This window comes from Mesitornis unicolor, unplaced genomic scaffold, assembly GCF_000695765.1.
Source record: "Mesitornis unicolor isolate BGI_N332 unplaced genomic scaffold, ASM69576v1 scaffold18446, whole genome shotgun sequence".
In the NCBI taxonomy this organism is placed as follows: Eukaryota; Metazoa; Chordata; class Aves; order Mesitornithiformes; family Mesitornithidae; genus Mesitornis; species Mesitornis unicolor.
The window spans coordinates 5,609-32,200 of NW_010191871.1; the positions used below are offsets into that span (position 1 = coordinate 5,609).

A 26,592-nucleotide genomic window follows, 5' to 3' on the forward strand; every position below is an offset into this window, starting at 1 on the left:
AGTAACATGTATAATCTTGTGTAGTACATTCAACTTGTTATGTTTAATGGATAGGTGATCACCCGTGAGCCTTGACCAGGTGTTTTGATGTTGCTCTTGATACATACATTTTGTAGACTGTACTACAAAAGTCAGTAGTCTGTAGTCTGTAGACTTCATTACTTTTCTCTGAACATTTAAAATTATATTCTGTTAGAAATATCTATACCAACATGCAGTCACGCAGGACTTGGTGGAACAGCTTCAATTGTCTGTGTTTAGACATCATGGCTTAGTAAATTGAAGGATGTAAGGTCTTAACCACAGACACAAGAAGCAATGGAGAAGCTCCTATTGGATTTAGATTAGGCTTTTAGTCAAAAGGAACGTAAACGTGGGGAAAGGAAAGTTGGAGAGGAGATGAGGGAGTGAGGTGTTTCTCTATATTTTAGTAATTTGTTTTAAAACCAGATGCCAGTTGGAAAAGTGACTGTATTGTTTCCAGTAAGAAACTGCTTAAGGCAGAAATCGAAGAGGAGGATGCAGGAGTCCTTTTTATGCTGCAGATGCTTAGATAAAACTACATGTCTTACCTGCACTAAAACATGTTCTAGGAAGGGTTGAAACAGATGATGTGTTGTGTGAGAGAAGCCAGACTTGCTCCTCCTCTGCCTCTGATGTCTGAGGGAGCATCAAACCATTTGTACTGTATGAATCCAGTGCAGTCACAGTGGGCATAGCTACAGACCCAGCTTTCTTTCTGTTCTGTATTTTAACTGCCTCTTTTAAAAGCCAGTAGATGAGTCATGCTTTTTCCTGTATTATTTTATCCCTGTTTAAACCAACAGTGTATTTTATGGTGAGAATCCTGTTCTCCTTTTCTCCTTCTTAGGAGAGGTTGCTGTCATCTATTTCTGGCCTCTGCAACTCCTGAACTTGCTCCCTTTATTTTTGTCATTGCGAATTGCTGCATTCAAGCTCTCTCTTCACAGTGACAAACTTCTTATTTTATTATAGCTCTGTAGAAATTATATTTTATTGTATCTCTGTAGAAAGTCTCTAGTTCTTAGCTGTTTTTATCCTGCCAGTTCCAGAACAAACTTTCTCTGAGGACCACTGCAGGTTTTTTGCCTATTATGAGTGCTTTCCTTTGTCTTTCTGATTTGTATGGATTCCCTTAATAACTTCTCATTTAAGTTCATGTTCACCTTCTCCCCATCCTCCTACTGAGAATTTATTCCGAGTCTATTAATAATGTGTTCTGGAGTATACTACTTGTTTACCTGTCTTCTGCATTCACTCGGTAGTCATGAACCTTGTTACATGCATCATGTTCAGATAAAAAGTTTCAGCATACATTTGATGTCCAGCTTAACCCTATGAACTTAACGCCCCCAGAAGACTTCATCATCTTTGTTTATCGATTTCTCCGATGTCCTCTTTGTGGGACTCAGGTTGCAGGGTGTGATGCTGTTCTTTGCCATAGGAAAACTGGTGCAAATATTAATCCATTGTAGTAAGCAAATTTATATTGCTCTTAATCTAATGCTTATGCAAAGATAATATCAACCAGACCTTAGGATTTGCTGAACTCAATCTGTGAGAAAATTGTATTTGAATGTGACTAGGATTTTTCACTAGATGTACCCCGATGGATATTAGATCAGCCTGACACTGCTCAGGATCATTTTGAGCTGTGTTTGCAGTGGCTGAAAAGGCAGTATTTAACAGAAATGCATGCTGTGCAGATGATATTGTCACAGATAATACAGATAAGCCTAGTAAACATAACACCCTCCCTCCAAAAAAAAACACCCACCAAAAAAAACAACAAACGGAAAACTGTGTAGTTTTCCAGCTGTCTCTTGAGTTCTAAATGTGAATATCTGGCCAAGTTGGAAGCTCCTCTTTTTGTGTGTGGGTGTGATGGATTTTTTTGTTATGCTCTGAGGTCTCTGTGCTTCTCATGCTTGAAGTGGAAAATAAACTTTTGCCACTAGCATTTGCTCAGTAAAAAATCTACTGAAGTACCTTACCTACTGAGTGAGTTGCATTTTAGTACTAATACAGAATCACTGGCTTTTAATAAATATTGTTAGGCAAATTATTGTACTGTCAAATATTGTTTTCAAATATTCTAATTTCAGATATTATTATGGGGGTAATGGTTTTAAACTGGAAAAGGGTAGATTTAAGTTGGATATTAGGAAGAAGCTCTTCAATATGAGAGTGTAGATCACTGGAACAGGTTGCCCAGGGAGGCGGTGAAGGCCCCATCCCTGGAGGTATTGAAGGTCCGGCTTGATGGGGCTCTGAGCAACCTGATCTGGTAACATTGTCCCTGCTTACTGCAGGGGGGTTGAACTGGATGATCTTTAAAGATCCCTTCCAACCCAATACATCCTGTGATTCTTGAAAACACTGAGTATTTCTTAAAGCGTGTTATTTCTTTCCAGCTGTGCATTGTATTTCACAGGCTTTTTTTTTTTCTTAACCCCCCCAATTCTGTTGTGCCAACTGCAGTATTCTTGGAAGCTGGTACACCCAACTGACAAATATTCTAACAAAGATTGTCCTGACAATGCAGAAGAGTATGAAAGAGCAACAAGATACAATTATACTAGTGAGGAGAAGTTTGCTTTGGTTGAGGTAAGATAAATAATTTATTACAGGGATTTTCCAAAGATTAACTCTCTACAAAAGAGAACGTTCTCTATAAGCATTTTCTATACCCTGTGCAAAAAGACAGCATGCTCTGTGTTGATTCTGAAAGAGCATGTTTTTCTCCATTCAGTCTATAGGAGGAGCACAGGAAAACTATCCTTTATCTTTTGGGACTTGTTAATTCCTGTTTTACCATTTTCTGTATTTAAAAAAGGACTTTTGGAACAATTATACAAACAAAATAAGAAAAGTACACTTTGTTTTTTTTGCAGGTGATTGCCATGATCAAAGGTCTTCAGGTGCTGATGGGCAGGATGGAAAGTGTTTTCAATCATGCCATTCGCCATACCATTTATGCGGCTCTTCAAGACTTTGCCCAGGTCACGCTCAGAGAGCCACTAAGACAAGCTATTAAAAAGAAGAAAAATGTCATTCAGAGGTAACATTCTTGTATTCACCTTCTCCTGTATTCCTCCAAGTCTTACTAAATCTGTTCTAAAATTCCACAGCTGTTAAATTTTGCCACTTACAGTCTGTATTTCTGTACTAGCATGTCTGGTATTCAACGTTAGCTTGGTTGAATATGTATTGGAAGTTGAAGAAGTCCAGAGTAGAAAATGGATAGCTGCCAACACTGGCTACAGGAAGAGTCCAGGCTGTCTTGAGCTACTTAGGACTACCACAGGAAGTCTTGTGTTGTTTGTAATTTATATTTATTCTAAGGAAAGATAAGTACTGTAATAATGAAAGCAAGACTAGTATTTTTATTCTGAAGAAAGGTGTTACTGTCCACCTTCCTTGTGATTCCAGTGTTTCCTCTCCTTCCATCTCATGTTTACATGCCACCGCATTCTGCCCTCGTAGTGTCCTGCCTTTTTTCTCAGCTTCTACTGCTTTTGGCTTTCTAGCCTCACACTTCTCTTCGAAGTGCTCTGTCTGCCCACACTGATTGGTGGCATTTCCCAGCCTTATTTCTTTTGTCGCTAATTCTTTGCTTTTGATCTTGACTTGTTTACCATTTGTTTACTCCCATGTTTCATTGCAAAGCTTTTAGAGGTGAAAGTCTTTGGCTGTTGCTAAATGCTGACTGCCACAGAAATACCATCATAAGCTAAAAATAAACAAATTATTCCAAATTACCAGGTTTGCAAGGAGAGGCTTTTTGTCTTTGATGAAATAAGGAACTATTACTTTCATACCTGCTCGGATCTGGGAGAAGACATTTGCTCTATCATTCAGCATGCCACAGGGTATGGCAGGCTGTGTTTCTGACAGGTATCTGAAATCCAGTTCATTACTTGGGGTTAGAAGTATGAGGCTGTTTGTGTAAATCCCAGCTGAATTCTGGAGTTCTGCTGGAAGCAGGAATTCCACTGTTTTTTGTTTCAAGCCCAAATTGTCTCTTTTTAGTTTGGTTAATGATCTGCTTTGGTTCGATTGAATAATCTGCTATTTGTGGTTTAGGAGAACAAAATGGCTCGATGCGCTTGCTAAGGATCCTAGAGGTGAATTCTTGACAAGTGACTTTTGTCTCTGGTGAACCAGTTTCAGGGATCAGCTTTCTTCAGACAGAGGAGAAGGGCTCTGGACTACCCTTTCTGATGAACAGTGTGGAGTGGTTGTTTCATGGATGTGGCATTTGTGAAGTTGTTGGCAAAGTCATTTGCAGTTGCTCTGAGTTAGCCCAAGCTCCCGAATGCTGTTGCAAATTTTCTGTGCTTGTGGAAGAGTGCTTTAAAAAATAAAATTATCTCCTCGATGCATGCTGATCTGAAGTGGTGTAAATTGTGTTCAGTGTTTTGCAGGCCATCAGAAAGACAGTCTGTGACTGGGAGGCTGGTCACGAGCCGTTCAATGACCCAGCACTGCGGGGAGAGAAGGACCCCAAAAGTGGTTTTGACATCAAGGTCCCAAGGCGTGCAGTGGGACCCTCCAGCACTCAGGTATTTTCCTGTCTGGTGGTTGTGGTATCTGTCAACAATTATTGCATGAGATGATTTCTCTCTGGTGTGAACTATTTAAAAATTGCAGGTTTTGTTTTGAATGCTAAAAATATACTTTGATAAGATTTATATTTACAAAATTATATATACTTAACCAAAATCCTCTGTCTGGGTTGCTGTCACTTTCTATTCTGATGAATAATTTTTCCAAGTGTTCAATCTCTTTAATTTGACTTCCTGAGAAAAATATTTTCTCATTGAGCTTCTAATTTTTTTAATAATATTTTTGAACTATGTGAATTATTTATTGACTGACTCCCACCCCAGTATGGCTGGTGGATTTTTTTTTAAGTCCCACTATTCAATAGATGTCTATATTGTTTTTAAATATGTTGAAAATATAAAGGATTTCCTGTAAAATATAGGAGGGTATTTTACTTTTGACAAAGAACCCTCTTACTCTTCAGTAATGAATGATAAAACTGCTCCCTGAAATCTATTTAATCTGCTGCCACTAAAACAAGATGTATTTCAAGTGTGTTTTCTGTGGAAGTCATTGAAATCCCATACCTATGGGAAATCTGACATGAAATCCCTTGCTCGTTCTTATTACCTCCATATAATTCTCTTTTTTATTTTCCTTGTGGACTTGTTTGGAGAGTGTATGGTCTAGTATTCATAGCTCATCTGAGAAAATGAGGTACTGAGCACTTAGGGTGAAAAATTGAAGGCAACTGTGGTTTGTAAGGACAATTTTTAATACCTAAAATCTTCAGGGAAGAGAGCAGGTATGGATAATAGTCTTGGGTAATAGAAAGTTGCTTAAATTGTGGTTAGATAGGTTTAATGAAGATTTTGTTTTGGGAATTGAGAAAAAATGTTTTGATTTCTAGTTTTCTGGGGGTGGGGAGGGGGGGGAGGAATAAATATTGTCACCAGTGTACTGCTTCTCTGCTTGGTATGTTGAAGGGCTTTGTTTCACTGGCTGCAACAGGCTGTACCCAGTTCTGTCTGCTTTTTTCATTCTTGGGCTGGCACACTTGTCTGTCTTGGCTGACAGGAGGACGAGAGGTCAAATATATCAATTTTAGATAGGTTTTTCTCAGTTTCATGCAGTTCTAAAATGGCTGTGTGTGAATTGGTAATACTTGGAAACCTTTGTGAAATCATTTGAGAAGCTAATGGCTCTGAGCATCCTCTGAAATGAATGGGAACCTCTCCCTTCGCTTGAGGGAGCACCAGATTGCACTGATTATTCTGAAGGAAAAACCCTTTCTGTATGTCCTCCTCTGCATGCTTACTGTGCTGCTTTCCATTTTTAACAAACTAACACGTTTTCTCTGCTTCTGTTTCCCCTTCCTTATTTACCCATGTGTTTTTATTAACGGATTCTCTCTCCCCTGCCTGCCCCTGTCTGTTGGTTTTTAGCTCTACATGGTTCGCACTATGACAGAGTCCTTAAACTCTGCTGAGCTGTTGAAGCAGCTCAAGTCTCTGGGACTGGAAAAGCTATTGCATGTGACACACAAGTTTCTGAGGCAGTCCTACACCTATCCGCCTCTTTTAAACTTTGGTGGTAAGACATTACTTATTACTTTTACTCTTGTGGTGATGTGAACTGTTCCACTGCAAATGGTCTGCGGCTGAGTGTCAGTGGAGGTCCCCTTGGCATGGGTAGGCATTTGTGCTGGTGTGTAGGCTAGCGTTGCATCTGGTCCTGTCGCCTGAAAGGCTTGTGCCCACACGGTGCCAGTTTTCAGTTTGAAGTGGAGCAGTCGCTTACTGATAGTAATTCTCAGTGTTGCTCAACTAATGTACCATGTGTATTTTCCTTTTTTCCCCCCCTTTCCACCACAATTGTTTCCTTTAATGATACAGCTTTACATGGTGAGAACTATGTTAGAGTCCCTCATTGCTGACAAAAGTGGTTCCAAGAAAACCTTGAGAAGTAGCCTTGAGGGGCCCACCATATTGGACATAGAAAAATTCCATCGCGAGTCTTTCTTCTACACTCATTTGATAAATTTCAGTGGTAAGATATGTAGATGATCAGTGTCCAGCTTAGCATGTCCTAACACCTCTAACACGACCTGGAAAATGTTTCCGATTGCCTAAGCCAACTTACCTTTTGGCTTATCAAAAGCCTTCGTCTGTCCTAACTTTTTCTGAGTTGTGATATTCGGTATTGTGGTGGGATTTTTATTTTGACTTGTTATACATTTGTTTACAATGCATCAAATTTCATATTGTTACCTCCCTTTTCTATTCTTTTTATGTATGTATTTATATAAACAAGGGACAGATAAGCCTATACACATTGAAATTTAAAAAAGGAAGTCATTTTTGTGTTTTGGGGTTTTGGGGATTTTTGTTTTTGTTTTAAGTACAGAGGAAACAAATTCTCTTGTGGTAAATTTGATGTCATTTCACTACTCTTACTATTCAGTTAATTGTAATCGGAAACATGCTGTCCTAAAGAATTCACCTACTGACATTGAATGTATCCGGTCTTTGTCATCACCATGCTGTGTTGTCTTTCATTTTTGTTTTGCTGCCGGACTCCTTTACCCTCAGAGAAGAGGGAGCCATAATGCTTTGGGGGAACAGCACTTCAAAAGGTCTTCAGAAGATCTTAACGTAAAAAGCTCATTCCCATTTTGGTCCTCAAGCCTTCTGCAAAAAAAAAAGGCTTGTGCCGAGTGTTTTCTGGAGAGGTGGGAAGCCCACCTCTGCACCCTTGACAGCGGCCTTAGAAACTTTTTGTTTTAGTCCCTCCTTCATGTGTCTGTCTGTCATTTCCTGCCCATCTAATCAACAGGAACATGTGGAGTGATTCAGTCCTCCAGAATGAGAGATGGTACTGGTGGATCCAGTACAATTTTGTCTCCTTTGTCTGCTGTTCAGTGTATGGCTTTCTCAGCCCCTAACTTAGAAATTAAACTAGAAATCCCCCTTTACTGGTGTACATAGTTTTTCTGTTTGACTGGTAGTCTGGTCTGCTTCCATGCTTTTTTCTGTAATGAGGCACCGCTTTGGGGGCCAAGGTGGAGTTCAAAACTCTGAAAAAGTCACGGGCTTTACATTTTAAATTTGGTTTACATTTCTGGCCTATATATAGCTCTAGTGACTCACGCTGCTTTTTTTGTTTCACATTTGCATCACCAGAGTCACAGTTGTATTGTTCCTGATGTATTTCTGTAAGAAGTATAATTCTTCCTTATTTATTCTGAAAGAAACCCTGCAGCAATGCTGTGATCTGTCCCAGCTGTGGTTCAGGGAATTCTTCTTAGAGCTGACCATGGGCAGAAGAATCCAGTTTCCCATTGAGATGTCCATGCCTTGGATTCTGACGGACCATATTTTGGAGACCAAAGAGGCATCAATGATGGAGTAAGACCAACTTGTGCTCTTCCACTGAATGATTATTCTTAATGATTGCAATTCCTTATTATAATGTTACTGCTTTAATTGGTTTTAACAAGCAGTCACTGAGAAGGTATTCTAAACCTTTATTAAATCTTCCTCTTACATTTGCTAGTTTTCAGCTTTGCAAAGTTTTCTTTTAGAAGTGAATAACTGAAACATGAAACCTGTCATATAAGTATCATTGCACCAGCCAAATATGTTGTTCCCTGAGCAGGTTCTCCTTCCTTATTCCTCAAAGATGTCAAATATAATGCATAGTGGTAGAAGCATAGTTCCACTTTGATGGAAAGCTACATCTAGGAAACAAGTTTCAGACTGTAAAATTATCTATACAAATTCTTGAACTAAAAAAAGGCTTTCTTAAAGGAAAATGTGTGATTCCTTTTATATAAATTCAAACCAGGAAAATGATCCTGTTTGCATGAACCACAAGTAGACTACAGTATTGACTGGCTTATAATGTGTTGACTGCCCCATCCTGAAGAATCATAATTTCTATAGATGTGTAATTTTTTTTTTCTCTTCTTTTTCATTCAGGTATGTTCTGTATTCTTTGGACCTTTATAATGACAGCGCTCATTATGCACTTACTAAATTTAAGAAGCAGTTCCTCTATGATGAGATTGAGGCAGAGGTAAAGTAATTTTACCTACTGGAGAAAAATAAACTTTATTGGAATGTGAAAATGATGCTAAAGGCCAAGACCTATTAAAAGAGATTCAGAACAGTTGGAGATAATAAACAAAACTGAGAATAAAGATCAGAAGATGGGTACTGGTTGGGTGGTATGTTGAAAGGAAGCCTGTAGACCTGTGCAAAATGCCTTATGTTAATGCTGAAGACTGAATGTCATCTCTTCTAGTGCTGGGAAATTTGGATGCATTAACATTTTTAATTATGTTTGATAAACAGTGGGAGATCTTGGATAAGGTCTTTTAGTTTTATGTAGCTCTAAATGCACTTTTCTTTTTTTCCCCCAAGGTAAACCTCTGTTTTGACCAATTTGTCTACAAGCTGGCAGACCAAATATTTGCGTACTACAAGGCAATGGCTGGCAGGTAGCTGTTCCAGTAGCGAGAACTTTTATTCATGCTTTTCTGCTCTGCTTTGCTCTCTAATATTTAAGCATTTTCTTCCTTTCTTAATAGCTTTCTTTTGGATAAGAGATTACGTTCAGAATGCAAGAATCAGGGAGCAACCATTCAGTTGCTACAGTCCAACCGCTATGAGACGCTGCTGAAACAAAGACACGTCCAAGTGAGTTAATTCACACTCTGCTGTATTCGAGTTCCTTGACAGTTTTGTAATGGTGTTGATTTATGTAGCTGTATAAAACTCTTTCTGTGCTTTATGTTCTGTCATCTAAGTGGCATAACTGACATTTGAGATCAGTTTTTTTGTCATATGAAGGAGTAAATTAAGGGAAAAAAATGTAAAAGGTTCTGGTTTAATGCAAATGTCTGTTGCAGTTAGGCAAAGCAGCCAAATAGGAATGTCATGTGTGGTAGCGTTGTCTTCCTAGTAATGTCTTTCACCAGTTTTCAATATGTTGTTGGCACAGCGTCATGGAAGCATAAAATGCCGATATAAATACTTAGATGTAAATGCAACATGTAATTTTCCTACTTTTTATGAGAATTGGGATGAAAGTTGTAGTATCTCATATAAATCTCATGGATTTATAAATTTTGTCTGTCTGCTGTGTGTCTGAGTGTTTGAAATGCGACTTCACCATATGAGAGTCTGTTAATCTGTGGAGTCTCATAGTCCCTGTACAGCTTGTCTCGTAATTTGGCTTTCAGTTCAAACCTTCATAGCATTTTTTTTCTTTAGCTTCTTGGTAGGTCAATAGACCTGAACCGACTGATCACTCAGCGAATCTCAGCAGCCATGTACAGGTCAATGGAACTGGCAATTGGTCGGTTTGAGAGTGAGGATTTGACTTCCATTGTGGTGAGTGTTGTGTTGCAGTTGTGCCAGAGCACTAACACTGCAGTTGGGATCTAGCTGCTAGTTTTGTTTTGTTTTGCTTTGTTTTGTTTTAATTTATTTTAATTTAGTTTAATTTAATTTTTATTTTTTGTCTATCATTCTTAATGCAAATAAATCTGTCCTCTTTTTTTTTCCCCCTCATTATAAATCTGTATTTGTTTTTTCATGGCAGAAGCAAAAAAAGTTTTCTCCAACTTTGCTAAAAGTCCTCTGAGTATTCTCTCAGCAAATAGTTGTACAGTTATTCCTGAAAGTAGAAGAGGCTGAATGACTAACAGGGAAACATTTTTTTATCCTAAACCTTAGTTAAATATATAAAAATACAAAATAATTTAAGCAGTCTTATTAGAAAAATAACCTTAGAGAAGTTTTCTCTCTAATGTTTTGTTTTAATTCTTCTGTAAGTGTGAAATCTTACAACGCTATGAAGTTTGTCTGGTTTACTTAGTCTAGATTGACAAAGCCTCTTACCAGAGATGCAATTTAGTCTTGCAAAAAGCATTCTTCTAGTCACCTCCAGCTGCATCATAAATTACACTGGCAAATCCTCTGTTGCCATAGTAGTGTACTTTGGACTTTATTAATTCTGATGTGCTGTGATTTTTTTTTTTCCCCTCATGCCTTAACCTGCATCTGCATTCAAACAGAGCTTTGGCCTGACCTGACACGGTATCCTGGAGCACGCTGCCTTACGTGAAACTGTGCAAGTCCCAGTCCTGTAAAGACTGAGTACCTTGTTCTTTCCTTGCCCAGGAAAGAAATAAACCTGCTGCAACTGAGGGCCTTGGGAAGAAGCTGTGAACATCACCTATAGAGAAGGCATATACTATGAGCCATGAGGAAACAAGGAAAATGAGCATTCTTGTGATTTAAATTTTTGTGAATGCCCATTTCTGTCCCTGCTCATGGATAAGTTTCAGACAAAAACGAAACAGCCTTGTGTCTGGTAGATTCAAAATTAGTTTATTTACCCAGGCAGCTTGGCTTTGTAGTGTGACAAAAATAGGTTTTTTGTGGAGGAACAAGATCTGACTTGTGCCTGTGGAAGAAGAGCATCTGTGCAATATTGAGGTGTCTTTTTGAGTCAGTTTCCTGATTAAAATGCTGAAAAACAAATCTTATTTCCAGACAGCATGAATTTGACAAGTAAACATGCAGTCAACAAGAAAAATATCAGACACATTCAGTTCTGCTGGAATGAAAAAAAAAATTTAAATTATGCAAGAAAGTTTGACATAGGTTTTTCCATAGTTTTTTACCAGTGAGATTTTGTCATGCAGTTAACTACCTTGATTTCACTTCATTCTTTATTGAAGATAAATCAAATACTGAGGCCTTAGAGCGTCTTGACTTTTCAGTGCTTGGTGTTATGACCTTTGAATTATTGGCATGCAGTTTTTCTTTGTTATTAGCAGGATTTTCTTAGTGACTAGGTGAACAGAAACTACTGATGATGTGTTTCTTAGGTCACAGGTTCTCACTCTTGAGTTGGAAAGCAGCAGGGCTAAGGTCCATGCACTGTGGTTCTTTTTTTCTCTTTTTTTTTTTTTTGTTTTATGCAAAATAATTTCTGTTTAAGACTGCTTAGTTTCTTCAGTGAGAAACTGATGGTAATAGCTTAACTAATCAGTAATTTCTGCTGTTTTTCAAGCTAAATAAATTATGTGAAGGTACTTAAAAGATTGAGATATTTTTTTCCCTCAGTTTGAATTCAATACTGTAATAATAATCCTACTGGTTCTTTCTCCTTGAAGTAACTGTTACTCATAGATTTGAAAATCCTTTGAAACATGGAGCAATTAAATCTGACAGCACTGTATGGGAAGATCACCAGCAGTTTGATGCACAACCAAACAAAGCCACTGCGCTTACCTTCACTAGGTCATTGCACAACAATCTTTAAAAGCAATGCTTGGGTTTTTCTGGAGTGAGAGGTTGTGTTTTTTGTATTTGTTTTTTTCAGTGTCTCATGTTAGAGATGGACTTCCTTTTCCCTTTTTCTTCTTTTCTTGAAAGTGCCAGAAACCATAGTAGGAATTTCATTTCAAGAGGAGAAACATTATGAAAGGCAGTGCTTAAATATAGCTATGTAGTCTTCAGCTAGTGATTTTGTGGATACCTTCACAACATTTGTAAGTGTCTGGTCTGGTCTTTCATTGCATCTTAGTACACTCTTCATTGGAGTAAGCCATGAGAAGGATTTATGGTAAAGTGATGTTATCCCTACCAGTACTACTACAACAGGTAGTTCACCAGTTGTTCTACTGAGCAGGAATCACTTTGTGATAGCTTGTAAGGTAGGAAATGCAGAAGATGCCTCTTGGCCTATATCTGACCCTATTTAAATGTTGGAGTTTTAACTTTTGCTCAGTGGAAGAAGAGTTGGCACACATCTGTGTTTGAGACCCATCTGCAGTGTGGGTCTTTTTTAATGAATACCCTTAAAGTGTTGGAAGGTTTTGGTGGGAGATAGTTCTGAAACAATCTCAAGAGCACTGATTCTTTCCAGCTCTTATTAAAGTAAGAGACTGGAGGAGAGTCAATTGTTCATTCTGACTTTCCTAGTCTTCTATTCAGTCAAGGTTATTTGTGTACTTTGTTGAGTTTCTCCACTTTATTAAATGCACTACTCATTTTCTTTCCTCTTGTGTTTTGTAGGAGCTGGATGGCTTGATAGAGATAAACAAAATGACTCACAAGCTTCTGAGTAGATACATGACCTTGGACAGCTTTGATGCCATGTTCAGAGAAGCCAATCACAATGTGTCAGCCCCTTACGGAAGAATCACTCTTCACGTCTTTTGGGAACTCAATTATGATTTCCTTCCAAACTACTGCTACAACGGATCCACTAACAGGTTAGCTTGGCAGCCTTTTGTTTGCAGCAGTTCTTCCACCACCCTCCTGCAACTTGTTTCCTAGCAAATGCTGACAGGTCCATCTCCATTCATTTTGTGTGTTTTCCACTTCTGGTGCTTTACTTGAAATGGAGCAGCATGAGTCATTTTATGAAGTACTGTCAGATGTATGAAAGCCTGTTATTTGTCCACCATAGAAGTCAAATTTAACCGCAGCATCCAAATTCTGACATTTTAATGACTTAGCTATGATACGCATGAAAAATAAAGCGTGTCCAAAAATACTGCAAAGTGCGTATTGGGAAGATATTTTGGTAAACAGAATCCTCACCTGTGAGACAATGCAAATAAAATTACTTTCCAGATTTTGCATTAATGTGGAGAAAAGGATTGTTTACTGGAGAAGGGAAGAGTCTTAAAGAGCCTTTAACGAGAGTGAGTAATGGGCATAGAAAGAGGAAGAAAGTATCTAAAGTTTTGAATGAGTGGAAGGCGCAGTGCTTGGAACTTCACATTTCTGAGCTTCCTGCTTGTGTGCTGTTTTTAGGACTTTTAGTGCTTTTACTTAGCCTTTACTTAGGTTTTGGTTAAAGCACTTTGAAGTGCTTTTACAGACAGTAAAGTCATACTGAATGTTGAGCTGTAGGAAGAGGAGGAAGTCATTCTCATCTTTCGCTGTCCCCTTTGAGAGCTTTCTCTTTCTGACATGTTCCATGGTGGTTATGTTACATTTTAGATCCAAGAAGGGAGAGTTGTTTTGTGGTTAAGTTTTGGCTAAGAGACTTCTGCTACATGAATCTGCCTACATAGGAGAGGTGAATGTATTTCCGAGGAAGCTACTGTCCAGTTGATGTATGTGGAGATCAGTATTGGAATATTCAGTGTAATGTATTAAAAATCATAAAAGCATAATGTTAAAAGAAAATATTGATGAAATGCTGATCCTTAACCTATCAGCTTTCATGAAAAACAGTTAATTGGTCCTATAACAATTCAGTCTGTGCTCCTCCTGGCTCTTAAGGACTGCCATGCTGCAGACCACAGTCCTTGGGAAGCAAGCATAGAGTGCCAAAGGACACTGGCAGGATCCTGTAGGACTGCTGCTTGTCTGATGAAAGACTGTACGCACAAATTGAGTCAGGCTGATCCTCAAGCTTGTCGGGTAATTAATTCAGGATAATTAATTTAAGACATGATAAAGGGAGCCAGATCTTAGGCAGTATGTGTACCATGTGTCCAATTTCATCACTGAATTGCTTTGGTTTCAGTCAAAAACAGCATGTGGAGAGAATTAATGCGTGTTACACAAGCTATATGGTGCCCATTGATATTTTTGCTAGGAGAGGGAACAGGGAGTTTCTAGCCCATTTATGGTTTTTAAGCACATTGATTCTGTCTATTGCTGCCTTGCTGTCAGCATGAACTTTGCATTAATGAGCTCTCTCTGCATTCAGCTGTACTGGTTATTGTGAGCAAATGCAAGAGTACACAGTGAGGAGCTCTGTGAGAGCTGCTAGTTTAATTCTGGACTCTTGATAGGTAATGTCTTGCATGAAAGCTGTGTGTAAACAAGGGAAGAAAACTAACAACAAGAGGCTGGGAGAAAGAGAAGTGTGGTGAAAAGGAGAGATGTTGCTCGGTGGTGAGGGGTTGGAGGTAGAGCTCCCAGGAAATGCCTAATACCTGTGGCTTGCCTCTCATTAATTTGACCACAGCCTAGGTGTAAGGACCCTTCTTTCAAAGTTAGTTTTCATCAGATTAATTTGTATCCAGTACCTTTTGAACCTCTTTTCCCAAGAATGCTTGAACGTGATCATTTCAAATATTTGTAAAAGAGTGTTTAGGAACCCCGCAGGTTTGACTAAAGGCGAAGGCTATTCACGAAGTATTGAAACATGATGCGTGTTTAATTATTTGGGACTTAATATTTTTTTATATATCTGATAATGTACTGAGATTAAACAGTGAAGCTGCTATTAAAAGATTTCGCAATTTAATAATTGCAGTTGCCAGTTTTTTGCAATTTAGTATCATTAGCGCTGGCCAGCTGCACAGCCGTGTCTAGACTGCGCAACAGTTTGTGGAGAAGGAATGGGGAGGTGAGCGAGGGGACCTCTGCACATGAGCATTAGCAGTGAAATTCAGAGGTGCTTTTAATCCACCTGTTGTCGATCAGGAAAGAAAGAGAACAAACTGAGCACATGAACTGCAGGTGAGGTCAAAGCCCTCTCTAGTCCAGTGTCCTGATGCCAGCAGCAGCCTTGCAGAGGCTGAGTATGAGAACGCGAGGCTTGTGGTGATTTTTCTCCCCAGCGGCTGAGGGAGCTGGGTCTCTTTAGTTTGCAGAAGAGGAGACTGAGGGGAGACCTCATTCATGTTTATAAATATTTAAAGGGTGAGTGTCACGAGGATGGAGCCAGGCTCTTCTCGGTGACAAACAATGATAGGACAAGGGGTAATGGGCACAAGCTGGAACACAGGAGGTTCCACTTCAATTTGAGAAGAAACTTCTTCTCAGTGAGGGTGACAGAGCACTGGAACAGGCTGCCCAGAGAGGTTGTGGAGTCTCCTTCTCTGGAGACATTCAAAACCCGCCTGGACGCCTTCCTGTGTAACCTCATCTAGGTGTTCCTGCTCCAGCAGGGGGATTGGACTAGATGATCTTTTGAGGTCCCTTCCAATCCCTAATGTTCTGTGATTCTGTGATTCTGTGAAACATGCCAGCCTCTAGCAATGACCAGGTGTTTCTGTAAATCAAAACTGGTGGGATGTTAGTGCATTTCTAGCCCTTTACAAGTAGATTTTTTTTCTCCATTGCTTTGTCCAGTCCTTCTTTTAAAGCTATGTAAGGTTCTGGTGTTCGTGATGTGCTGTAGCAAGGAGTCTGCAGTGAAGCTGTGCACTGCATGAAAAAGTATGCCTTTTAGTTTGCTCTCAAGCTGTTGCCTGCCAGTTCTTATCCTGAAAGAGGCCATAAACAGCCATTTCCCACTTCTTGTCTTTTCTGTGCTGCTTGGTTTGTTGTTTTTTTTTGTTTTTTTTTGTTTTTTTTTTTATAAGAGCCCTCTCTTATGTTGATCCTCAGTTCTATGTTTTTCCAAGCCAAAGGTCTTTCCACACCAGGAATCTTTGGCATGCTTTTGCCTGCATCTGTACTTTTTTCATTCCCCTGTATCTCTGTGGAGTTATGAAGACTAGGGCTGTCCAAAGAGTTCAAATGACACAAGGACAGCTTCCAGATTTTTGTTCTTTGTTCCTTTTCCCCTATCTGTAGTGCTTCTTTTTCTGCTTTATATTCTTTACTAATTCTAAACTGGTCTTTTCTTGCTGTGATAGCTTGTTTTGTGTTGAGGGCTAACAGAGGAACAAGTGTGACACAGCCTAGACATTTATTTGGATTGAGGATTTTCTGTGCTTTCTTGACACAAATGATACAACCTTCCGGAGCCAGCAGTCAGACTTGCAGCTCCATTTTCTTCCAACATGTTATCCAAATCTGTACTCTCTGCTAAAAATTCATGTGTACAGCACTCTTCCAAATGCAGTATGACATGTTTCCTCTGAGGATACAGATTTGTCACAGAATGAACAAAAAGACCAGCTTTTTATTTTTCAGTCTTCCTGCCTGCCTCTCCCCATTGCTTTTGCAAGCTCTGTCTCTCTTGTATTGCTTTTGAGACTGGTTTTCACAGGAGAGCAGCTGTGTCTCCTTGTCTTGCATATACACTGTGATAGTCTTTGTTCAGAAAAATTTTCAGCCCTTTCAGACGCTGCTGGAGCAAACCTAAAAAGCAGCACTGGCAGTGAAAACTACCTGGTTTCTGTTACAGAGAGCCAAATGCTGCAGTTTTATCAGCTCATGCAAAGTAGTAGTAGTTAAATACTCCATCAAATTTGACAACAAGCACTTTACCTTCCCACACCTAAAAAGAAAGGTCATCTTTCTGCCAAAATGAAAGGTGATAGCGATGGAGTGGTGGATATCTGTTACTCTTTGATGCTCTGTTTTGTCTGCTGATTCCTCACACTTCAGTTTGTAGCCTCCTGTTCTCTCTATCTTGACATTCATGTTCAAGAAGGGTGAGTTAGATCCAACATTCATCAAGAGAGGAGGTGCAGGGCTACCTTTAGCTCTGGTAAAGAGGACCAGCTAACTCAAGAATGCTGGAAAAGTATTCATACCAATCAGGGAGGGAAATGCAGAGGGACACTTTTGGGATGAGCAGGCAGTGAGGACTGTGATATCTTAACTTCTGAGATGAAGCTCAGAAGGTTTATGAATAAGATTGTCTGTCTGACCTGATGCCTTGCAGGCATCAGGTTCATTGACCTGAAGTAGACTCTTTCAGAGTTCTCCTTATTTTCTTAAATAGATTATGATAATCAGAAACGTAGAATCATTTAGGTTAGTTTGTAAGGTGCTCACTATGAACTCCTTTCATGGTAGGTATGACTGAAACACTGATATAAAATTATCTGATTCCTAAAATACTTTTGGGCTCATGTTGTACTTTAGCAATCACTGCTGTAAAGCTTTGGTAAACCAGCAGGCTTTTCATCTGATTAATCTACTTTGACTGCTTACAACCTGCATTGATTAAAATGGATAAATTGCTGTGAGATCATCAACACTGATTAAAAATGAAAAGAGCTGATTATCTTGGAGTATGCCAAAACCTGTATCCAGCAGTATCTGAGGGAAAGTAAAAATTTACCTAGTTTTAGCATTGATATTCAGAGAGCTTCAGTCCTGCAAAGAGATGTTTCTGTTTTTTGGAGGAGAAGCAGGAGGAAGGCAACCAGCAGGATGTCAAAAAGAAAACACACATACTCACAGAAAGCGTTTGAAGAGTAGCAGATGATGCTGAACTGTAAAGGTTTATATGTAGCTCTTATTTTTGTGGGAAGAAACCTCTACTATTTATCTGAATGATGTATTGGAATTAGTTACATACCTCCTAGAATCATGCACTCTCTTTTCCCTGTTGTATACTCAGTACTTAGCCATAGCCCTGCCATAAGGTACCAAGCGACTGTATCTCTTGTTCCTACTTCCTTTTTTTAGCCTTTTTCTTCCTCTCTTAGCATCTTCCCCCCACATCCCTCAAGAAAGTATCATATGGTGCTTGCTTTAAGTCTTTAAGAAACCTTTAAGGCTATTTTGTTACTATTTTAAAACATTAGAGATAGGGAAACTCCCAAGAATGTAGAGGAGCACTGGGGAACACACAAGAGTTACTTGTGTTTGTGCAAAGCTAATGAAACTTAGACTGTCTCTCACAAGTATTTTTCTGGTATTTGATTTCTGAGACACTGATTTCTTCTCAATCCAGATACAGTCTGACTGGTTTGTTCCCAGACACTAATGACACTGGAGTTCAAATACATTCATAATACCTTTTTGAAAAGAGAAAAATAGTTAGAGCTTCCCAGGTCATGGGATGCACCTGCACTTACATTCTGAAATGCTCTTTTCCATGGGAGGTTTTTAATTTAGTGATAACAAAGTAGCTCCTGCCAAATCTTTCTTCACGCTGAAGCCCAGTCTTATCTCAGATTACATGATGTCTCTTTTGATTTTTTTTTCCACCTTAGAGATTTTCTTAGGGCTTGAAAGTTGATGTCAGTTTAAAAAGGAATGGGATTTGGAGAGAAAGAAGAGGGAACAGAGTAATCTCTGGGACTGTCAGATGTTGCAGATTACTTAGAAATCCATCAAATGTTTACATCATCTCTGGTAAACTCATTAATGGAGTATCTGTGCAGAGAACAGACTCAAGTGATCTCAAGAGGAAGTTTTCAGTGGCTATGTAAAGTGAGAGAGAAGAGGGGAACTTGAAAATTGAGAAAATGTAAGGAGGTTTAAATGTTTTTTAAAATCAAAAATAGTACACGTAAATTATATTTTCTTCCTTCAAAGCTGTAAATGCAAGCACTTTCTGGACTTTAGCAAGTACAAGTAATTTTGGAAAGACAGGACTAAAATACGTATGAACAAGTAGCTGAAACTGTGGGTATACCTATTTTTCAGCAGGTTAAAAAATACAGAAAGCCTTGTTCTGGAGTTGTAGATTCTCACAAGAATGATTCAGATTACTCAGAAATAAAACACACTGGAAATAATTGTAAGCACCGTGGTACAATTTATACATGTTTGGGTGAAACAATTTTTGATCAGCCTGTCTTTGTTTTCAGCTAGAAAATGGATGTATTTAAAATAAAATGTCTATGTTCATTCTTTCTAGGAAAAATTATTAATGAATCATTTATTTTGTGTTGATTCAATTCAAGCGTATTTTAAACAAAAACAGATCAAGATACAATTATTTCTTATGAAATAATCATATACCACAAACTTCCTTTCCTGAAAACTTCACCTAGATGTGTTTATTTTACACACCTATCCCTCAAAACAGCCTGATCTGATGCAAATATTGTCACCCTTTTACAATATACAGAGGTAGAGCTCTTCACTTGAACTTGATTTATGTTGGTACATGCTTACACTGAAATACGATCAAACCTTTAAAACGTTAATTTTGCTGCAAGGATTATATCCTTCCTGCTGTCTCTTTATTAAAAGATATTTCTCTTGCTATGAGATTCTTTGAGGGGGGAAAAAGCTCCAAAACTTTAAATAGAAATAGTATGTTCTTCTTTGAAGTTGAAGTTCATGCTCAAGAACTGAATTTTGGAAGTTCAAGGAACTTCCTTACTCTCTGTGAGAGGCTGTTGTTACTTTGTTCGTTGCTTCTCCTTTTGCTGGGCTGGGCTAAAGCAGAGGTGAGAAGTGTTTTGGGACCCTGTGCACCACTGAAAGAAGAGGTTCCCAGTAAATGATGGAGAATTGCATTATGGTTTGTGTCTGGGCTTTTGAGTAATGCAGGCTGTGTGCTTCCCCAGTCTCAACTTGGGCTGAAAGGCTACTGGTCTGGCTTTGATTTTATATGCAGACAAAGGCAGTATTTTACAGGGTAAGGTGCATTAGGCTCACTCCTACTAACCTGAGGTATAATTAATCAATTCTTTACTTTGTTTTTATAGATTTGTTCGGACCGTGCTACCGTTTTCTCAGGAATTTCAGAGAGATAAGCAGCCTAATGCTCAGCCGCAGTATCTTTATGGATCAAAGGTTGGATTTAATTCCCTTTACATTTATAGTTTGCTCATGTTTAAAGATATCTCTTTTGATTGTAGAAATTGTGGAATATGAAAGTTATTAAAAATGGACTCAGATACATTTTGTGAGTATTTTAAATTCAAGATAGGCTTTTTTTCAGACTTTGCTGTGAAGCTCACCATATGTTTCAGCCGAAGTGCAAGTGATTAGTCTGATGGTTAGTCTTATCTGACACAGCTAAAAATAAGCCCTTCTCTCAACCACCTTACATTGCACAGTTGCTGATAGTGGCAGAGCAGACTCAAAGAAAAGATTAATTGGTCATCTGGTGAAGTGACAACAAGAGCACAGCTGCTCCCTTGTTGCAGTGATGAAGACTGTGATGGCAGGAGAAAAGGTAACAGATAGGAAAAACTGTTTCACATGTTATCTGACATGAAAGGAACATAGATTCTGACCATCTTAAACTCCATACCAGGATATCAGATCCATGATACCATCCTATCAGATACCAAGCTGCTGAAATTATTTCCAAAAATAATGTAGCATTTCTTTGGCATCTTCAACCCAAAGACCTCAAAGCTCTTGTGATGAACTTGGCCTTCTGGGCATCTCATCTCCTTTATTAGCATCGTCTTTCGTGCTTTGCAGATTAGGAGTGCCTAGAAGGTTTATGTAGGTTTTCAATAGAAGCCTACATGATACCCAGTCACTTACTCTGTGCCTCAAGGCAATGCCAAATACTGAGTTTGGAAAGTAGCTTTTGTGGGAGAGAAGTTGAGAGAGTGCTTGTTACAATAGAATAAATAGTCATGGGCTTTCATGCAGCTACGCAAGTGAGGAGAGTTAGCCTGTATTCACAGGACCAATGCTATGCTCATCTGTGCAGTATTGTATGTTGGAGGGATAGATTTATTCTCCCTTGTCACTGCAGATTTTTTTTCTCATGCTTCAGAATTATTACCTGAGTCTTAAAGACAGATAAAGGCTTAGCATGTTGACATATATCTGCATTTTTAATATCCAGTCAGAAATCTTGGTCTACTTCCAGCAGTAAAAACCAGCAGTGGAATCTTCAGCAAATCATTTGAGAATATTTAACAAGATGTCACTTTTATTTTTGCATTGTTTTCTTGAGTATCAGGGAGGCAAAATGAAAATATGGAAAAGGTAAATAAAAATATAAGGATCAAATTGGAGAATTGTTGACTAAAAAAGTGTTTTAAAATTTTGTACTCTGTTATCTTTGTAATTGATACAAGTGCTCTGTGTCATTTTCATGTCTAGCTACTTTCATTATCTAGCACCTATTTAAACATGAGCATAATTAGTCCGTATCTTGCTATTATTTTCTGCACATCATATTGTAGTTATACTGTGCAATCTCTGTGATTTGCCCAGCAAGCTCATTTTTGAGAGCTGAAAAGGTGGCTCAGAAGTTACAGATTTCAGTCCTAATATATCTGCTGCATCTGTAAAACTTTCATGCTTTTAAAATGTAAAGGAGGTGGAAAAGAGTTCACATGTCTTTAATGTGGAATGTAACAGCTGATTGTCTGGTACTGTGAATAGTGTTTTTATATAATTGTTCTCCAACAGGGAACAGTAAATTATAGGAAAGTGGGATTTTCTTATACTAGAGTTATTGTGTTCCTTACTATTTTAGGAATTTACCAGATGCAGTGTAAAGAGCAAAAAGCCCACTGAATTTAGTAGAGATTGTTGACTTAATTTATCTAAGTGATGATGCAGTGGGGTGGGTGACAGAGGATTAACTGGGGAACCGTTTTATTATCAGTCAGGTTACATCATTAAAATGAGTTTAGTAATCTTTCCTCTGAGAGCTATGCATTGTAAGAAATCTGTTTGCTTTTCTATATGAGCAGCAGCAATCGAGGGGCTTCTTAGATGCATTTCTGGAAGAAGTTTGATAAGTAGATATGCCTATATTAGCAAGTATTTCTGACTCTAGTTTTATTTTTTTACAAAAGCACATGTATATTTTTGAGAGTATTTTAAAATTTAGGATATCTGAATGGAATATTAGGAGGACATATCTACTGTATATAGGAAGTAACAGATTCTTACATGATACAGGCTATACATTCTAGGATGGAGAGTTAGACTGGATGGTCTTTAAGGTCTCTTCCGACCCAAACCATTCTATGATTCTATGATAATTGTATGATATTATTCTGTGTACTATATAGCCGGGCTTGTCACAGAGCACATCCTTGTTTGGGTACTTTAGCAGTTATATTGTTGAATTGCCTCCTGACTGGATAACAGTGGGGTATGGAGTAGCTATGTATTTTGTATTTTATTGTCTTTTTTGAGTTCTCAAACTACTCAAGATATTCGGGTGAACACTTTGCATTGATCATATAGCCAAGGAATATGACTTTTTATTTTCCTTATTGGACTTCTTTGTTGTTGCTTGGTTTGGGGTTTTTTGTTTGGTTTTCTTTTTTTTCAGCAATCCATGAAGTTTATTTAGGTCAAGAGCATTGTGGTTTCTTGCATATGTACGCTCTTACATGTGTGTATTGGACTGTAACGACTAAACACTTTCTGTGCAGAAGCTTTGCACAACCAGTGTGCTTGCTTAAGAGTAATTAAATAAATTGTTAGTTTTGATCTCAAAGGATTCACATATTCTCAGATATTTCTAAATGAATTTGGATATATTATGTTTTTATACTCAGCATAGACGTTTGTGTCCACATTCTCTGTTGCATCTAAAGTTTTCTGGGTGGTATCTTCATCCAGTTAGCCAAACAGAAACTCACGGATACAACTTACTTCTGGTGGCTGGCATGGGAGCAGAGCTGTCAGGTGGGAAGGAGCTGACCTGCCAAAGCTCATCAGCCTTTTAAGTGAGCTGGAGTATTTTAAAAGCTCATCGAGAATGGTCGTTGAAATCCCTTTACTCAGGTGAAGTGTGCATAGGATTAATGAAATCAATGTTAGCAGACTGAAATTTGGCAACATGGGCTGGATGCTTAAAATACTTAATAATGTGCATATAAGAAAGAGTCTTTTCTGGGGATTTGAAACTATCTAATTAGTGCACATTAAACACCTTGGGTGGAATGGATTTATGTTTAGATGAGGTAAATCCCATTCCTGGGAGCCCTTCCGTGGCAGCTCCTTGCCTTCTCAATCTGTTACATAGAAAAAGCCACATGTATATATGTGTTTGTGCATCAATAATAATCTTCAGTAGGCAAATTGCCTCAAAACTGCTTTGAGTCTGAACTGCTCCGTATTCTCAGTGTGGTATATACATGTGTGTATTACATATAAATGCATGTAAATATATGTATTGGACTGCCTTAAAACACATATAAAGAAACAGTGATATAGAGAAATAAACAGGTTTTTAAGGGCCCAAGATATTGGCAGAGATGAGAATGTGTCTCTTGGCTCCATCCCTTTAACATTACACTCACCTTTTCTCTCTTTATGAAATCCTAGTCAGAGAATTGTTAAATTTTATTACAAGATAATTTTAAAGCATTTTTTCCTGCCCCTGCTACCCAGCTGCCCCTTTCTGGCAGTAAACCTGTAGTGCTGTCTTTTCAGAGAGTTTTTCGGTATCTTTTTCATGAAATACCTTAAGTTGAAACAGGAGTAAACTTGTCATCTTCACAGTTTATTTAAGAATGGTGTATAAGACAAAGAAAAACACATCAGCCAGAGGAAATGCTTTGGGAAGGGTGGAGAACACATTGCTGACTTCACACAATAAAGATGCCTTTTGAAGTGTTTTCTGAAAGTAATATTTGCCCCCATTCAGCACACGTTTCTGCGTGTCGTACCTATCCTAGTAGAAAAAAGTAAAGATGACTCATTGAACTTACACCAGCTCACATCTTCCTAGCAGTGTGAGAGCTGACATCTTTCACAAGTTGTGGGAAACGTTGTCAAAATAGAGTAGCTGAGAATACCCACTGCCTACTGCGAAATATTTACTGGGTGCTCACTCGTCAAAACTGTGCACCCCTTCGGCTTCCCAGGTACAGCAGCAAGGGATGGCAGCTGCCCAGCCAGCAGCTCTCCAGCCTTTACTGGTACAACATAGCAGTGTCCACAAGAGCTGACTTTATGCATATTTTCATATCAATAGCAGCATAAAATGCCTGCAGTCGCAGTGTATCTCCATCTTTTTTGAAATACCGTCTTATACAGCAATACTAAGATTTATTATGTTTTTATGGAACACAGATGCACTTAGAACATTTAAAACAAGGTGACTTATACACACGTAAACCAGACAAGATGGGTCGTGTTTTGAGGGTGAACAGATTTCTGTCCAAAGAGCCTTTCTGGGTACTTTGCCGTGAAGTTCAAGGCAGAGTGAGATAATCAGCAGATTTAATTGTTACAAAAATAAAATGTGTTTTGGCATGGTTTTACTTCCTTGCCCCTTGGTTACACAAAATGTACTCTGTGGTTGGACAGAAACTTGCAGTTGGTGAATGGGTTTTATCATTAAAACTGAATGGGAAAGAGAGAAGGAAGGGCAGGGAGTTGCTTCTCTGAACTCTGTTTCCTTTACAGGGAGTCACTTGCCTGTGGAGCAGAAGGTGGCCTGTGGTGGGTGCAAAAGAGTGCAAAACATGATAACCCAGGATATTTCCTTAGTTTCATTGGAAGTGTCCTTACAGAGTCGTTGTCTTGCTTATGTTTTTAGATCGAGGGGAAATTTCAAAAACAGGTAAAAATATACCATTAAAATCCTGGTGAGTTTAGTTTATGTGCTGAGATTGACCTCATCCAGCTGGGAGCTATGGAGAGCACCGTGGTCGGTAAAGTGAATAGCCTGGGTGTAGTAGTTTGTAGTGAGTAGTTTGAAAAGCGGTCTGAATTGTGGGGGTAAAACTCACACAGGCAAACTTGTGGTATATATTCAGTTGCAGTCTGGGTTGCCATATGAAAACTTTTTACTCAGTTTTAATTTATGCTATTAAACAAAAAAAAGGCTCTTGGTCACTTTCGAGTAATTTTTATACTTGTTTGCTGGTTTAGACTAAAGAAAAGCAACCCCCAAAAATCCCCTCAAGATGTAAACCGGTTATTTGCTACATGCTTAATTTTTAAATAACAGAGTGTGGCTGAAGCACTCACTTTTTGGGAATTTGAACCTCTGGCTGCGTATGAGCTGTCGGAAGGGGATGTGACATGGGAGGTACAACCAGGAGCACTGCGGTGAGCTGTTGGAGCTTCCCAGTGTGAGCACTGACAACACACACAGCGTGCTTGAAGTAGTTGGGATGTCGTACGTAGTAAAAGTCTCCTCCTTGACAAAAGGTTTCTAATTCATAGCAGAGTGCTGCCCTGTTGCTGGCACTCGTTCCTGGCTTTTGGAAGTTGGCATGGCGGGCTCCTTGCACACTGAGGGATTCACTATGATTGTGGCCAGTTGGATGCCACCTGGATGCTTTTCCTCGGTGTCCTGCATCAGTTGGCTCTGCCTGCCAAGCTCCTCTGAGGCGCGGGCTGCACTTTTGGTCCAGGCCTTCCCATCGTCTTGTTCACAGGTCCCGTTTTGCCCTTGCAAGCGCTCACGTCTCCTGCGGCACAGGATGTGCAGGCAGCCATAGAGGAGGATCGCGGCGATGATGAGGAGCAGGACGCTGCTGGTGAGCCAGATGCCCAGCGCCAGCTCTTTCTTGGTGTTGTTCACGGATGCCGGGTCCCGTTCCAGCGTGTTAAAAACCCTGCACTGGTCGCTGGAGGGGTTGGCGGACTGGCAGGTCACGCACACGATGTAGGTTGTCAGTGGAGTCAGGTTTTCAACAACAAAGGAGGAGCGACTGGTGGGCACCCTCTCCTCCTTCTGAAAGTTCTTTCTTGAGTAACTTGATAGCATGGTGTTCCAGTTTGGGTGGTACATGACGCTGTAAAAGCTGTCAACGCAACTGGCCATTTTTGGCCAAATTACCATTGCCGTGTTTCCTGTGATGTTTTGGACCGTTATTCCCATCGGGATGTTGCTTAGGTAGGTTTTTTTCTCTCCCGATGGTGATCTCGCTGTGGAAAAGGGAGATGTTGGTTTCCCAGAGAGGTAACTGAGAAGTTACAACACTGGAGATGTCACGTGGATCTTAATCGTAGTGCTCTGTAATTTAGGAAATTACTTTATTAGGAAACTATGCTCTTATTTTTGGTACTGCTGCATCAAAGTGAGAGTTGGCTGCTCATAAAGTTTGGAGTATTTTAAACTGTGTACTTTTTTCCCCCCAAGTGAGAGGCTAGATATATGCTTATAGAAATTCAACCAGAGCCACTGCCTGTCCAGGTGATCAGTTGTATCTTGTCTCCGTGAGATGCTGTATTTTGCAGAATTTGCAATTGGGGAACCACTTCTATTCACAGGTTTGGTTTTCTTTCAGACATCTGTCTACTTGCAATGGGGAATGCGGGGATGCTGCCCCTCGGCATCCCATTCAAAATTTGCCCCTGTGTCACCTTTGGTATACGTGCTGCCTAGATATTCGGACAATCCCTAGAACATAGTCACTGGATATTTTTGTCATAGGGAATTTGTGGGTAGGTGACCTTAAGGGAAACAAAACCTCTTCAAGACTATAAAGGGGAGAAGTGA

At 39.2% G+C, this 26,592-nt stretch overlaps 2 protein-coding genes across 2 annotated transcripts in view; one reads left to right on the plus strand and one right to left on the minus strand.

Moving 5' to 3' along the window:
* The window catches only part of LOC104542544 (cytoplasmic FMR1-interacting protein 1), a gene marked incomplete at its 5' end in the record, with an annotated part of 24,690 nt that extends 4,615 nt beyond the window's left edge, over window positions 1-20,075 (plus strand). Inside the window, 11 exons of the mRNA XM_010186890.1 lie at window positions 2,503-2,628; window positions 2,916-3,082; window positions 4,439-4,586; window positions 6,465-6,618; window positions 7,820-7,976; window positions 8,550-8,646; window positions 8,994-9,070; window positions 9,161-9,269; window positions 9,846-9,965; window positions 12,663-12,862; window positions 19,907-20,075. Coding sequence (XP_010185192.1) covers window positions 2,503-2,628; window positions 2,916-3,082; window positions 4,439-4,586; window positions 6,465-6,618; window positions 7,820-7,976; window positions 8,550-8,646; window positions 8,994-9,070; window positions 9,161-9,269; window positions 9,846-9,965; window positions 12,663-12,862; window positions 19,907-20,075 — 1,524 coding nt within the window. The remainder of the gene's footprint in view (window positions 1-2,502; window positions 2,629-2,915; window positions 3,083-4,438; window positions 4,587-6,464; window positions 6,619-7,819; window positions 7,977-8,549; window positions 8,647-8,993; window positions 9,071-9,160; window positions 9,270-9,845; window positions 9,966-12,662; window positions 12,863-19,906) is intronic.
* Window positions 20,076-25,299: 5,224 nt separating this feature from the next.
* Window positions 25,300-25,971, minus strand: LOC104542543 (fibronectin type III domain-containing protein 9-like). Its single transcript, XM_010186889.1, has one exon. The coding sequence runs from the start codon at window positions 25,969-25,971 to the stop codon at window positions 25,300-25,302; it is 672 nt and encodes a 223-aa protein (XP_010185191.1).
* Between the last annotated feature and the right edge of the window lie 621 nt (window positions 25,972-26,592).